Here is a 16,047-nt window from a genome sequence, read left to right on the forward strand (position 1 = left end):
CCTAGTTGGTCCTAACTCCTGCTTAGTATTTTATTTTAGTAATCTTCATTAGGAAATTGTTCTCTGAATAGACATTTTTTTTAACCATCTGTGTTAGTCTGTATGGGCTGCTATAACAACAATTCTATAGACAGGCAGCTTAGACAGCAAACATTTATTTCACACAGTTCTGGAGGCTGGGAAGTCCAAGATCAGTGTGCCAGCAGATTCTGTGTCTGGTGAGGGCTCACTTCCCGGTTCATAGACGGCCATCTTCTTGCTCTGTCCTCACATGGCAAAAGTGGTGAGGGAGTGTTCTCAGCCGTCTTTTATAAGGGCACTGTTCCCATTCCTGAGGGCTCCAACCTCATGATCTAATCACCCCCAAAGGCTCCACCTCTAATACCATCACATCGGCGTTGGGATTCAATGTATGATTTGGGGGAAGATATAAACATTCCAACCATTGCACTATCAATGTCTGACAGAAATAGGGACACAGATAAAAGTGGTATCTTCTGTTCCCTCCTCATCTAAAGGGGGACCTGTACATTATTAGTGACATCGTAGTGTGCTGGGTGCTAAGATAAAGTGATATACAGAGACTCTGAAGACAGGAAAATCTCTTGGTCCAGTAAGGTGGGAACCAAGGTGTCAGGGGTAAGGTGTTAGGGAAGAGGTACTTGAGCTGTGTCTTCATACATGTAAATAGCAGACAGGGATAAAACAGCATGGCACTTTGAATGGCAAGATCATTTGAAATGGCTGGACAGAGTGTTGGTGGGGAAGCATTGGGAGGTGAAATAAGTTATAGGTGTCTGCTCATGACATCTGAAGGGTATAGATTTTATTAATGTGATGGAAGATTACTAATTTCTTTAAAAGTATAAACATTTTATTGCTCATTAATGCAGCCTTTCACATAGATGTATGTACACATAGTTCACACATAAGTCCCTCTTTTTCTCACTCCCACTGAAGGCTTATACACAAGGACTAATATGATGAGGTTTGCAGTTTAGAAAGGTTTCTGGCAGCAGTTTGGCTGCTGGATTGGAGGAGGATCACAATGGAGTCGGGGACCAGTTAGAGACCAGTTAGTTTTCTATTGTTGCACAGAAAATTAACATAAAATTAGCAGCTTAAAACAACACAGACTTACTGTCTCACAGTTTCTCTGGTTCTGGAGTAGGCTATGGCATGGCGGGGCGCTCTGCTCAGGGTCTCACAGGCTGAAATCAAGGTGTAAACTTCCTTTCTGAAGGCTCTGGGAAAGAATTCACTTCTAAGCTCACTTAAATGTTGGCAGAATTCAGTTCCTTGCAGTTGTAAGACTGATATTCCAGTTTCCTGGATCTCTGTCAGCTGGGCACCTGCTCTCAGCATCTGGAACGTACCCTCATTTTTGCCATATGGCTTTCTGCATCTTCACCCCAGCAACCACACTCTGGATTCTCAGTCTCCAACCCAGACTTAAAGGGCCCTTGTGGTTGTGTGATGCCCACGCAGATAAACTTTTTCTTAAAATCACCTGTACCTTCAAAAACAGACATATAGACCAATGGAACAGAATAGAGAGCCCAGATACGGACCTTCAATTCTATGGTCAAATAATCTTTGACAAAGCAGGAAAAAATATGCAATGGAAAAAAGACAGTCTCTTCAATAAATGGTGCTGGGAAAATTGGAGAGCTATAGACAGAAGAACGAAACTCGACCATTCTCTAACACCATACACAAAGATAAACTCAAAATGGATGAAAGACCTCAGTGTGAGACAGGAATCCATCAAAATCCTAGAGAACATAGGCAGTAAACTCTTTGACATCGACCACAGCAACTTCTTTCAAGATACATCTCCAAAGGCTAGTGAAACAAAAGCAAAAATGAACTTTCGGGACTTCATCAAGATAAAAAACTTCTGCACAGCAAAGGAAAGAGTCAACAAAACGAGGCAACCCACAGAATGGGAGAAGATATTTGCAAATGACACTATAGACAAAGCACTGATTTCCAAGATCTGTAAAGATCTTCTCGAACTCAACACCCAAAAAACAAATAAGTCAAAATATGGGCAGAAGACATGAACAGACACTTCTCCGAAGAAGACATACAAATGGCTAACAGACACATGAAAAAATGTTCATCATCATTAGCCATCAGGGAAATTAAAATCAAAACCACATTGAGATACCATCTTATACCAGTTAGAATGGCAAAAATTGATGAGGCAAGAAACAACAAAGAAACCTCCAACGAGAGGTTGTGGAGAAAGGGGAACCCTCTTACACTGTTGGTGGAAATGCAAGTTGGTACAGCCACTTTGGAAAACAGTGGGGAGGTTCCTCAAAAAATTAAAAACAGAGCTATCCTATGACCCAGCAATTGCATTACTGGGTATTTACCCCAAAGACACAGATGTAGTGAAAAGAAGGGCCATATGCACCCCAATGTTCATAGCAGCAATGTCTGCAATAGCCAAACTGTGGAAAGAGCCGAGATGCCCTTCAACAGATGAATGGATAAGGAAGATGTGGTCCATATATACAATGGAATATTACTCAGCCATCAGAAAGGATGAATACCCAACTTTTACATCAACATGGATGGGACTGGAGGAGATTATGCTAAGTGAAATAAGTCAAGCAGAGAAAGTCAATTATCATATGGTTTCACTTATTTGTGGAACATAAAGAATAGCATGGAGGACATTAGGAGAAGGAAGGGAAAAATGAAGGGGGGGGAATCAGAGGGGGAGACAAACCATGAGAGACTATGGACTCTGAGAAACAAACTGAGGGTTTTAGAGGGGAGAGGGGTGGGGGGATAGGTTAGCCTGGTGATGGGTATTAAGGAGGGCATGTACTGCATGAAGCACTGGGTGTTACACGAAAACAATAGAATCATGGATCACTACATCAAAAATTAATGATGTATGGTGACTAACAACATAAAAAAATTAAATTAAAAAAAATCACCTGTGCCTTATAATCTAACCTTGGGGGAGAAATCCATTGTATTCATAGTCATGGGGATTATATAGGCCTATATACCGGAGGATGGGGAATCTTCGGGACCATCATAGAAGTCTGTCTGCCACACAGACTGTGGCAGTTATCCCGATAGGAAGCAGTGAGGCCTACACTAAAATAATGGAGACAGATAATAGGGGGCAGCCTTGAGAGACCAGGGCCTGGCGACTGATTGAATGTGGAAGAGAAGGGAATACAAGATGACTTTATGGTTTGGGGCTCAAGTACCAAGAGGATTGGTATTAGTATTTACAGTAATTTAAGGAAAAAGATTGTTTTTGTTTGTTTTTGAATTTAGTGAGACATAGATTTGAGGTATCAAAGTAGAGGTGCCTCAGTAGTCAGGGACAGATACAGATGTAGATTATAAACGTAGGTGTAGGTCATTGGAGTTCGGATAAGGATTGGAGTTGAGATCTTGGAGATTTTCCTGAGAGAGTGTGTCAAATAGAAGACCAAGATGGTAAACATGGAACAGGAGGAAGAGAATGACAGAAATTTAGGGTGGTAGGAGAACAATATTATGATTGGCATGGTCAAGAGAAGAGAGAATTTAAAGACAGTGGGAATGGTGAATTTGCATTTGACACAGTGATTTGTAATAGTTATCTGTAACTCTTAGCTCTTGGGATTCTTTCTCTTCTGGAACAGGAGGCGGAGGGAATGGAATCTGCTTCCTGGAGACTGTTCGGAATATGGCATGGTGTTGAAGGATGTCACAAAGATGAGAGGGCAATACCAGCACTTGTAGGCTGGGGCTAGGGATGCTGAACTTCCTACTGTACGCAGCAGTCCCAAGTCAGCCCTAAATTCCGGTAGTTCCTCTGCTGAGAAATACAGTGCCGGGGGTTTATTTCCATCCCCACCCTCCATCAGTCATCAAGTTCATTCAGCTCTACTTCTAAGCATCTAGAATCTAGCTTGCTCTCCCCCCTTGTCACAGCTGCTGCCTTAACTGAGGTTCTCACTGTTTCCTGGTTGGACTATCCTAGTAGCTTTCTACCTTGATTGTCTATCCCACCTCTCCTTCCTAGGGCCATGACTCTAAAATAGGAAACTTGATCGTGAAATTTCCCATTGCCTATAGATTTAAGTCAAAATTTACTAAAATTGCAACAACAACAACAACAACAAAAATACCCACAAAAAAACTTCAAGATCTGACACTAAGCTAATTTTCTCATCTCTGTGTAGATCTAGTATTCCAGCTACAGACCTCTACATTCATCAAATAAACCTTCCCTTATACTCCTCATTATGTCAATGCTCTGTTCCTTTTGTCTGGACTATCTCTGCCCTTTCCCACCTGGAGAACTTTCTTTCAAGAGTCCGCTCTTATACCACATACTTTACCCACATAATCAGTCCCTTTTTCTGGTGCTGCTGAAGAATTTTTCTCACATTCTGCTTCTGCACTCATCTCACTGTGCTGTCAGATATATTCACATGTTTATTTCCCTTCTAACCTAGGAGTGCCTCTCAAGCAGAAATCCTACCTTCTTGTTTCTCCAGCACCCTGGATATTTGTAGAATTAACAGTTCCTCTACTTTTCTAGTTACGCTTTCTGTAATAGAAACTTCAGAATCAAGTATGGTTATATCAGTAATTTGAATCACACACTGGGAAATCAATGTGGATGTCTTTTAAGGGTTCTTTTTCCTTTTTTAAGGACGATTTTTCTTTTCTTTCTTCTTCTTCTTCCCCTCCTCCTCCTCCTCCTCCTCCTCCATCTTTTTTTGCTATTGAGTAAAATGGGATACTCACTCTGTGATACAGTACGTCACTGTTAAAGTGTTCAAACCTGATATTTATTAGTAGGCCTAAAGTGAATCTTTGCTGACATTTGAGGTTTGTGACATTTCCTACACATTCTTTCTTGACTGGAAGGCATAAATGATTGACAGTAAAGAGCAATTAATAATTTTCCAAGTAAAACATTTTCAGGGGCTTCTGCCTTTATTGCTTCCCAGATGAGAGTACAGCCTGTTCCTTATGTGTTTCAAAGATGATTTCAGTTTTACAGTCAGTTAAAAAAAAATGACACACTTCTGAATTTTGCAAGATTTGCAGAAGGGGAATTTTTGAAAGTCTGCTGTGTTAGTTGGTATGTGCCGTATTTGCTTTTTGACAGTTACCTAGATTTTTTTTTAATGTGAAGCATACTTATTTTTTTTTTTTAGTGCCAGGTTATATTGTTTACTGAGTAAGTACTGCCTATGGCATCCAGCAGAGCAAAATATTAGAATAATTAACCATGTTTATGACTACCTGAGTGTTTTTGTTTCCTTTTGCAAAATAGGCGAGTGTTGTGTATAAGTGAAGTTGAAATCCTCGGCCATATGTCCATAGACTGGCAGTGTCCATTTGAAGATTTTGTACTTCCTCCCAGTGTCCATGGAAACCTGCTAAAAATTTCAGTCAAGGTAAGAAAACATGAATCACATGTTTAGAGCCAAGACTTTGTTAAATGAGTGGAAACCAGTGCTTTCTGGCTGTCTTAGTGTTAACTACACAGAGTGTTTGAAGGATCATCACTATGACGATGATTATATTACTGTTACTATAATATGGTGAAATATAAGGAAAGATGTATAATCAATTTATTTCTGTACTGTATTTTTTTTACAGTCCTTGATTGTGTTGAGTGTCCAGTGAAAAAATTAGGATGTTGATGCTTCCTTTTTTGGTAGAATAAAGCATTAGTAAATACAGTTTTTTTGTTTGTTTTTTTGCTTCATAGGAATATTTTGCTGTAATCTTAGATGCTTTTTGGAACATTCCCTTTTTTTGGCTTTTAGGAGATTATTATAAATATTATATCTAAAACACTCATGTTTTATCATATTTGGCACTTACAGGATACTAATACAATTTAAGTATATGATAATACTCTTCCTTCCCATCATTTTCTAAAGAAGAACTTTTAATTACATAGCAGGTAATTAGAAGAAATGATACCCCAACCCTTTGCTTAGTTCTCAGGCCCACTTTACTTTGAAATGTATCATTTTTCTCATATATGATATATTATAAATTTATTTTCACCCCTTTAAAAGAAACTACAAATTGTCATTCTGAGGATGGTAATTCCTGGAGTATGTATTTTCTCCTAAACAATAATGATATTATCTCTATTACTGAAACTATCTGAAAAACATTTATCATAAAATTTAATAGTTAGAGATGCAGGTACTATTACCCTTTAATTTATGTTTTCTTCTCATAGAAGTTTACAAATAAAAGAAACTGTGAAATAATACCATTTTGCATTTCAGCCTTATCTCATTGTAGAACATCAAAATTGAAAGAGCCCCTTGATATATGAGACATGGTTTTCAAACCAGAGAAGATTCTGTCACTCTGCATATATATTCAGTTATCACTTTTCTTTCACATCAGTGGTGAGAACTGACTCAATGTGTTTTACATTATATAAGAATTTTATCTATCAGCCAAGGAAATGAAAGAAGGGTTTTTTGATTTGTCAGATGTGGTGAGTTATCAGGTGGTGTTTCTGTAGGCTCTTTATCATAGCCTGTAGAAAGCCATTATTTTATCCAGATAGACATGTACTCATCCAATTTCATAAATTCTAACAGCTCACATATGGAACCACTATCCTTGTACCAAAATGATTTAGTTCTTATCATACCTGAATATGGGTATTTGGTTAGTCTGTAGCTTATAAAATAGAGTTGACATTTAAGCATCCAATTAAAGGATATGGTTTTTTTTCTTCCCCAGAATAATTTCTTTTCTGTCTTTGTTTCTTTTGAAACAGGAGCAGGGTCTGTTCCACAAAAAAGACAGTGCCAGTCATGGCTGTCGGAACATCTACCTGCGGGACACCACCACAGCAGAGGTAAACAATTTACTTTAAAGAATGCCCCTTTAGTTTTTTGAGCTGCAAGATTTTTTTAAAAATCTGTTATAATAATACTCATTATTTCTCCTAAAAGATTTTCCAGTTTTATCTGGATGGATAGGTGAGCTTAAAATAACATACTGTGGGCTTACGGGCAGAAGGGTCTTATTTTGCACAACCCGCATAGACTGTGTGTGCTTGTCCTGCACTGCTGGACCTGTGTGGGGGGCTTCATCCAGCTCTTACTTTCATGCCTTTCTCCTCCACATGAGCCTGTACTTGTCTTTACCATTCATAGTAAATATTTTATTTTACAGAAAGTATATAATGCCATTGATGACGCACGGTCAATGAGACACCAGCAAAAATTGATGAAGCAATCATCACGGAAACTTCTCAGGCCCCAAATACCATTTTAATCACAGATCCCAGGGGGCTGCTACTGGGAGAAAAACCAACCAATCGGTCTTGTCTATAAATCACTCTTCTTTATCTTGCTAAAGAGAATTTTTCAAGCAATCCTTTAATTTTAGAATTTTTTTTCTAGGATCATGAGTATTGGATTTTCCATGTTTTCCCCTTTAGGTTTGACTCTAATTTTGTAACCATCTGTACGTCAGCAACTCACTTCGACGCTGCCACCTAAATGGGTCAGGCCCTCAAAGAAATATCACTTGAAACTCAGAGTGAAATTTCCATTAATGTTAAAGTTGTGAAGCAAAGGGCAATGGACCTGTTTTTAATTAAAGTTTTTGCTGAAGAATAAGAGAAGAGCTTAGAATGACTAGTGTTCTTTAGGAGGTTTGGACAAACCTTTGGACAGGTATTGGATATTTTATTTAAAGGTAATTTGTTCAATAACTGAACTGAGGTCATATTTTTGGTAAATCAGATAACTGACTGAAGACAAGCCACTAAAGGGAGAGATGACATGTTTCCTATTTTCTTTTCATGAAAACGTTATTTTTCTCCTTTTAATAAAAACATGTTTTACTTTGCTGCTTATTTTTCTTCCTTGCATTAGAATATAAAAACATATGGAAAATCAAATCTGAAAATATCTGTGGTCTGTGCTCTGTAATGTAGCCTTCATAAAACTTTTGAAATTATTTACATGCTCCTTTGAGAGGAACTTAAGTGGCACAATTATAACTTGCTGATACATGGAAATATTGTACTTTATGTTTTTCAAGACTCAAATATGAAAAGCTCAGTATTTTTATATTTCTAGAAATTGTTTTTTTATAAGTTGAAAGATTTTTAAGCGCATCATAAACTAATACTTAATCCTATTGCATACCTAGAAATGTATTTTAAATACTTATTAGGAAGAATGAAAAATCTCTAGTTATTTTATATATAAATAAAATAAAGCATATATAACAACACTGTGGAAAATACCTGGTAAGCATGTCCTTTGAGGGAGCAAACTTATGAGAATCCGTTCAGTACAGCATTATTTTTGTCCTTTCCACATCTCACTTATGCTGATCAGAGATATGCTGCCTATAAAAGCTTTTTTTAAAATGCTCAGAAGTATATACCTTGAATGAATCTTTACATTCACTCATGGATTTTAACATGACATTTATTTCAAATCACTGAATTAATGATGAAATGAAGATGTGGACATACCTGGTTTGCTCTGTTTTTGTTGATAGGTGGTCAGGCTTCTACTATTTTTATTGATGTTTTTTAAGACCAGCCTTAAAACTTTTTAAATTTTTCCTAGTTAATAATTACTGTAGACTCCAAAAGGAGGATATAATAACTGATACCCTAAATATTTGATCTATGATACAGTTATGGTGGGCTTTGCCTTTTCAACATCATTTATTTTTCTGTGAAGGAACATGTCATATATAAAACTTCTAGCCTTAAACAGAATTTCTGTATCATTCGTTAATCACAACTTATTACAGGGAGTATCATAAACAGAATTTCATAGCAAATGTGTTAGTTTTTTGTGTCTTTAAAGCTGACTTAAGCAGGAATTTGAGATATCTGATTATATATTTCATAGGAATCACAGCTATTGACGATGTCCTAAATATTTAAGAAACCATGTTGTACTGATGGCATGTACAAAACATTGAACTAAAAAATTTTTATAGAAATATATAAATTCATCATCTCAGTTGGCTTAAAAATAAACTTTCAAATGTTTGTAACATTTTAATTTGATTTAATCCCCTGGGACAGAAATAATTCATTGGTAAAGTATAATGTCTTTTGTGTTTTTAAAAATGCTTTGAGAGTTAATTATTTGCTTATGAACTACTGAGAGAAATAAAATATTTGATGCATTGTTTACAAGTGTGAAGACTGTGGGTTTGTGTTAAATATTCAGATAACACTTACCTTTCCTTTCTATGTCTTTCCCTTTTCCTTTCCCAATCCTGTAATAGTGGGGACTTAAATTAATAGTAATGGAGCACTTAAAAAATGCTAGTTAGGGAAAGGCTTTGCTGGTGGGTACTGAGGTCTCCAGTGCAAGGGGATGTATTTTGACAAGGGCCCTGCTCCCACACTTTGAAATCCTTGGCTGCTTTTGCACTGGGTTATGCTTTCCATGGTTTCTCTCCGTCATTGATGGTGTATGGCAAGGATACTAGGGCAGGCCCATTCCTGGAGACAGGAATTCCTCTGATGGCTGACTGGCTTGAAGACTCTTCAGTGGCCTTGCAGAACCTTTCTTAGACTGCATGGTAGTCTGGGAGGCTTCCACCAAGTCTGTTTCTCTCCCCTCCCCTGCCCCCAGTCCCTCTACTGGGAGATCACACTACAAATCTGAAGGCGCTTCCAGTACTGTATTATGCAATAAGAAGAACAGGTGCATGATGTGGACTGTAGCAAAGCAGGGGCATCGAAATAAGAACGAACAAAATATTGGAAGATGTGTAGACCAAAGTTTCATACGAAAAATCTGATGTAGGATGGATTTACTTACATGTGTTTCATGATTTTGAATTATGTTTGAGGGAGGGAGGACACTATCTTTTCAGTTTTTTGTTTTATTTATTTTTTTGGGTTTTTTTGTTCGTTTGTTTTGTTTTGTTTTGTGCTTTAAGGCCTCTGTGTTGATCTGGTGTTACCTCTACCTGTATTTTTAAGTGTTCCACGTGCATTTCTAAGGCACACAGCCAGGACTAAAGATTAATGCTCTGGTCTTAAAATAATTAAAGGAGAGTTCTACAAATATCTATGCCGGTTAAAATATAGAGATGCAATTAGTGCCAGAGCTACAAGAACCATCTTTTTACTGGGGAGAAAACTATCTTCTTCGAGGCACAAGTCCTTTTGATTGAGAATTACTGCCAGAAGGTCCACTAGTACTGATGGAAGTGGGTTCACTGCGCGTATGTGTTGGTTCTGAAAAGAAAGGGCAACTCACCGGAGCAGAGGGGGAGCACATTTCTCTTGGTAATTGTGCCTACAGTGGAAGAGTTTAGGCTTATTCTTGAATTCACGCTTGACAGTATCTTGAGTTACAAGGCTGCATCATTCAAATAGTCAACATAGTGGGTCTCTTAGGGCTGAAAAAGGCTTTAGAAAGGCCTTTTGGGTTTGTTCTGTTTTGTTTTTACATAGACCCACCATCCCTTACCAAAATTCAAAAAAGCCCAGAAAACTAAAAAGTTTTTCATAAATTTGAAGTAAACACATTTGACAGAAAAATCTGAACTGACATTTGGCTAATTTTGGCATTTATTATTTTTGGTATAAATGAGTTAGGCTGTAGCAAAATTAATATATTCAGGTATGGGGCACTGCTCCAGACGTCTTGGGAGGTGTAGAAGCTCTGTGCTGTGTGACGCGTATTCTGCCTTTCTACAATTTAAAAAGCTTTGTATTCTGAATCACATCTGGTCAAAGGGTTTCAGGTAAGAGATTGTCGATCTGTATACCCTTAAATTATCAATTTATTAAAGTTGCTTCCCAAATTTTAGAAAAAAAACTACAGGAGGAGCAACTGGATTTTCTTCTACTTCGGACCACGCCAGTGTTCCATTTTACAGTTATACTGGAAAACTGTTCTGATAAAGTGTTCAGAGTAATTGATGTCGACATACAGGAGACTGAAATATTACCACAGGTTGATGCATCATAAAGATTTGTGAAAACTATGGAGAAAAAAATACAAATTAGAACAAAGTCATGATTTCTGCCCCACCTTATATATTAAGTAAGTAAGTATCTGGTGGATGAAAAGTTTTTAGAATTGACCTCTAGTGGGAAAATAATTCGAATAGTAATGAAATAAGCTAGCATGATCCTCTGCATTGATGGTATCCACTAGGATAATAGTGGACACTTCACAAAGAGGATTCAGCTCTCAGTATTTTTTTTTAACTTGAAGAACCAAATGGTTTCCTCAGAGATTGACTATAGTGCTTAAAGTTTCCCAGGGGTAGTTTAAATTTCATGATAAATAATTTTCATTAAAAATAGATTTCAGATCTTGGTCTTTGGATTTGTTTGTTTTTGTAGAAAACATTTACCTTGGGTGCCTGGGTGGCTCAGTCAGTTAAGTGTCTGCCTTCAGCCCATGTCCGGCTCCCTGCTCATGAGGGAGTTGGTTTCTTTCTCTCCTTCTGCCCCTCTCCCCCTCCCCCTCCCCCCCCCGCCCCGCACTTGTGTGCAATCTCTCTCCCTCTCTAATAAATAAAATCTTTTTAAAAAATGTTTATCTTATAATTCCATTTTTTCTCAAACTACTTTCCTCCTTTGTCATCATTTAAGCTTTATACATCTTTTTTCCTTTCTTATATATCATTTTATTTCTTTTTACAGTACATTTCCATTATTAAATTCTCTTCATTAAGTAGATTTTATACTGGTATTTGGCATACTGTAACCCAGGGGCCAAAAAAATCTGTTCTTGTAAATAAACACAACACCCATTCATTTGTCCTGGTTATGGTAGTTCCCACTCTACAGTGGCAGAGTTGGATAGCTGTGACAGAAGCAATATGGCTGACATATCCTAAAATAGTTACTATCTGACCCTTTACAGAACAAGTCCAACAATCTTATTTTTTTTTTTTTAAAGATTTTATTTATTTATTTGAGACAGAGAGAATGAGAGAGAGAGAGCACATGAGAGGGGGGAGGGTCAGAGGGAGAAGCAGGCTCCTTGCTGAGCAGGGAGCCCGATGCGGGACTCGATCCAGGGACTCCAGGATCATGACCTGAGCCGAAGGCAGTCGCTTAACCAACTGAGCCACCCAGGCGCCCTTGATATACTATATAATGAATCTTACAGATGGAACAGAAACAAGACACTAGATGATTTACCCAAGATCTTATGGTGAGATAGGAGTTAAAATTAGGATCCAACACCTACCAACCTCCCTTTTTTATCTCCACCTCTTCCTAGAAACAAGGATACTTGGGTCAGTTTTGAATGAACATGGCCAATGTTAGCTTCTTGGATTTCTTTTAGAACCTCACAGCCTTATCCCAAAATTATTTATGTATTTTCTCCTCATCTGTGTTTTAGGTCTAACAGTGACACAAGTATTTCCCATAGTAACATTCAAAATCTAAACTGGCCCTTTGTCTAAATTTATTTTTTCCTAGAGAATTGTTATGTGTGGTCTAATATTATTGTAGCAGTTTACTAGCAAAGATAACTTTTGAGGTGTAAAAATTAGGAAATAAAAACTTTGGGTATAAGACATAAAACTTGCCTCTTTTCTAACGTACAGCTGGAACAAAGAATCAAATGCAGGGTCTTCGGCCATATTCAAGCCATTAGAGAGTTCTACTGATATCAGAAGCAGAGAAAAATGCCCAAGTTACATACTTTATCACAACTAGATAGGGGCTTACCAAGGAAGAAATGATATTTTAAAGCACAGTACATCATATGATAGAGTAGTAATGTAACAAATGAGCAGGTGTTTGAAGATTGCAATTTGAATGGAAGCTACAACATTTTAGCTTCATCAGAGGATTCTGCTGCAAATCAGTTAAACAAGCACTTATTGATGGTTTAAATTAAAAAGCCACATTTGAACAGGGCCCACTTCCCTTCCCTATGGAGTGCTGTTAAAGATTCTTAACCTACTGTGACACTTCTGATCAAATCTTCCCTATTTCATTCAATTCAGGTTGATTTACACTTTCAAAAATAGTTTAAGAAAAAGGGTGTGTGTGTCATGAATAGAAGATTAGCAGAATTCTTAATTTTTTTAAAATAAAGATTTCCTAGACTCTGCAGTCATTTGAGTATCAGTAACTGTGTTATGTCAGTAGTAGATTTTTTTTTTTCTTTAAGATAAGAGAGTCATACTTCTGAGAGATTCTGAAATAGTTGTAAGGTCTTTGTGACATTTTAATACATGTGGAATTATTGACCACAAATACATTGCAGGAAACAGTTCCTTGCCCATGTTAAAGATTCCTATGGTTAAAGTTTAGAGATCTAGAAAATGCTTCTTTTGAGTTGACCTCAAATGAATAGAGTGGAAATCTTGCATGACTATTATTACAATCCAGATGGTGAATGGATACTATTGAAAACAGTTTTGTAAGGGCCATAAAGAGTGATTACCCATGACTTACACTGGCGAATAAGAATATATTGCCCGTTCTACCTAAAATTAATGACTCATTCGGTGTTGAATTATAATGCAGCTCTTTTAGAAGCACCAATAGTGCTTATTTTTATGTCAAATTGATTAATTTTAATATCATTTTTGGGGGAGAAAACATTCAGAGGCCTTTGTTTTAATTGTACTTAAATTCATAGAATTATAATAGTCCCTGGTTGGAAGGTCCTTATATTCAGCATGAAGCTGTTTTCCTGTGGCTTCCACCTATTGAACTCAGTCCCAAATACTTGGGGCCATCAGAGTAAGAATGGCTTTTTCTATATATGGAAGCCTATATATGGGAGCACTACATAATGGAATTAAGGGTTGGTCTCATGTCCTACCATTCATTCAATAAAGCATGTAAGTCTTCAAGTTCTCATCTTTTTCTCTCTACGATCCCTGATTAGACATAACTTCAAGTCATCAACAAACAGTTTACCCATGTCCCTCTCAGATGGTACACTGAGCTGACACTGAGCTGAACCAGATACAGTACATTGCAGGAACCAAATAAGGCAGAGTGGAACTTGGACAATTCCATATTTTCTTCCGCTTTCCTGCTAGTAATAAGTATCCCAACCTATTAACTACTTAAATAAAATTACCCCATTGTTGTAATACTTGTCCCCATTATTCTACTTTATTCAACTTATAACTTACTTACACAAAAAATTGTTGAGTTATCCCTTTGATCAGTCTTACTATGCTTGATCTTAGCCAAAAGGCTCTTACTAAAAGCAAGAGTGAATTTGTGTGGTACTATAAATTTAGAAATCAAAAGACCCCCCCAAAAATCCTTTTGCCTCCCTCAGCCTCAGTTTCTTCATTTGAAAACAAGATCTTTGGACCAGATCTACCTTTTTGTGACTGTTACAAATTCTAGTTATTGATAAAACAGTAAGTTTATAATTGTTATTTTGAAGTGTGAGTTGTGTTAAAGTTTTTATTCCCTCTTTCTCACAAAATCCCCATAGATATTAAATATATATTTTGAATGATCAGTAAGGTTTTTTGTTTTGTTTTGTTTTTTTAAATCACAAAGCCTGTAACAGAAAAAGAAGAAGTTTGAGATACTGTTGCTGGTCCTTGCATGTGAGCACAGTCTGGATGGGCGGAGAGTGCAGGTAACTTGGTGCCAGAAGAGAGCCTTTACACGACCTGTGAGGAGGAATGACCACGTCTGGAGCCAGGCTATTGCTCTGAAGATAGAATCCTGCTTTTCTCCTCAGAGACACACCCTCAGCAGTGCCCTTTAGTTGTCTGAGGATCCAGGCAATATTTGATGGAGTCATAGCTCACAACATGCCACACCAGACCAACCTAGGCTCTCTGTAAGATATCACTACAGTGGACTGAATGTTTATGTTCCCCCAAAATTCATATGTCAACATTGTAACCCCCAAGGTGATGAATAGGGGGTGGGGCCTTTAGGAAGTGATTAAGTTATGAGGATGGGGCCCTCATGAAGGAGATTAATGCCTTTATGAAAGAGACCCTGAAATGCCTGGCTGGCTCAGTTGGAAGAAGATGTGACTCTTGATCTCAGGGTTGTGAGTTCAATCCCCACGTTGGCTGTAGAGATTGCTTAAATATTTTTTTTTTAAAGAGTCGATTTTAAAAAAAGACAACCTGAGAGAGCCCTCATACCCATCCACCATTTAAGGACAGAGTAGGCACCATTTTGTCTATGAAGAAACAGGTTCTCACCAGACACCAAATCTAGCATCATCATCTTGGACTTCCCAGACTCCAGAACTGTGAGAAATGTTTGTTGCTTATAAGCCACCCAATTTATGGAATTTTTGTTATAGCAGGCCAAAATAGACTAAAACAATCTTCCACTCAAAGATTCTCCTGCTGGCTAGCCCTATCACCTGAAATATTGTTGGAGACCTTGCTTTGGATAGAGGATTATAAATGTTAGCCCTGTGGGTTAATTTGCCAAATCAGAAAGAGGGTAGGTCACTGCTAGGATTAGACTGCCAAAAAATTAAGAAATATCCAATAAAAAATGTAAGATATACTTAAAAAGTATTTAAAATGAGATACTATACAAACAGAAGAGGCAAATTTGAATAAGAACTAAGTGGATCTTCTAGAGATAGAAAATATCATTGAAATAAAAAGTCAATGAACAACGACAACAGTAAATTAAATATAGCTGAGGTAAGAATTAGTGAACTGGAAAATAGAATTGACTCAGTACATATCCTGGAACACAGTAGAAATCAAGAGATGGAAAATATAAATAAGCGACATAGAGAATACAAAGAGAAATCCAACATACTTCTAATCCAAGTCCTAGAAGGAGAGAATAAAGAAATTGTTGATATATTCCAGAATTTATGAAAGATATGATAGATACAGGAAACGAAGTGAGCCCAGAGTAGTATTTAAAAAAAAAAATAAATCCAGACATAACATACATTGGTTTGAAATGATAGCAGTGCAAACACAAAGAGAAAAGCAGAAAAAAACAGATTAGTGACAAAGAATCAACAATTAGACTGACAACAGAATTCTCAACATAATAGCATGTAGGAGACAATGGAATATTTACACATTTTT

The 16,047-nt window shown here is 37.2% G+C and overlaps 1 protein-coding gene across 4 annotated transcripts in view; it reads left to right on the forward strand.

The window, feature by feature from the left end:
* Positions 1-9,193, forward strand: part of VPS13C (vacuolar protein sorting 13 homolog C) — a 175,101-nt gene extending 165,908 nt beyond the window's left edge. For 2 of the 4 annotated variants that reach the window (XM_078079265.1, XM_078079266.1), the window contains 3 exons: positions 5,312-5,435; positions 6,794-6,874; positions 7,195-9,193. In XM_078079265.1, the coding sequence (XP_077935391.1) occupies positions 5,312-5,435; positions 6,794-6,874; positions 7,195-7,296 (307 nt within the window). In that variant the 3' untranslated portion in view covers positions 7,297-9,193. Of the gene's footprint in view, positions 1-5,311; positions 5,436-6,793; positions 6,875-7,194 lie in introns of those variants that run through there. The other 2 variants (XR_013450451.1, XR_013450452.1) reach the window with 1 other exon arrangement.
* The last annotated feature ends 6,854 nt before the right edge of the window (positions 9,194-16,047 follow it).

This window comes from Halichoerus grypus, chromosome 8 (genome assembly GCF_964656455.1).
Source record: "Halichoerus grypus chromosome 8, mHalGry1.hap1.1, whole genome shotgun sequence".
Classification (NCBI taxonomy): domain Eukaryota; kingdom Metazoa; phylum Chordata; class Mammalia; order Carnivora; family Phocidae; genus Halichoerus; species Halichoerus grypus.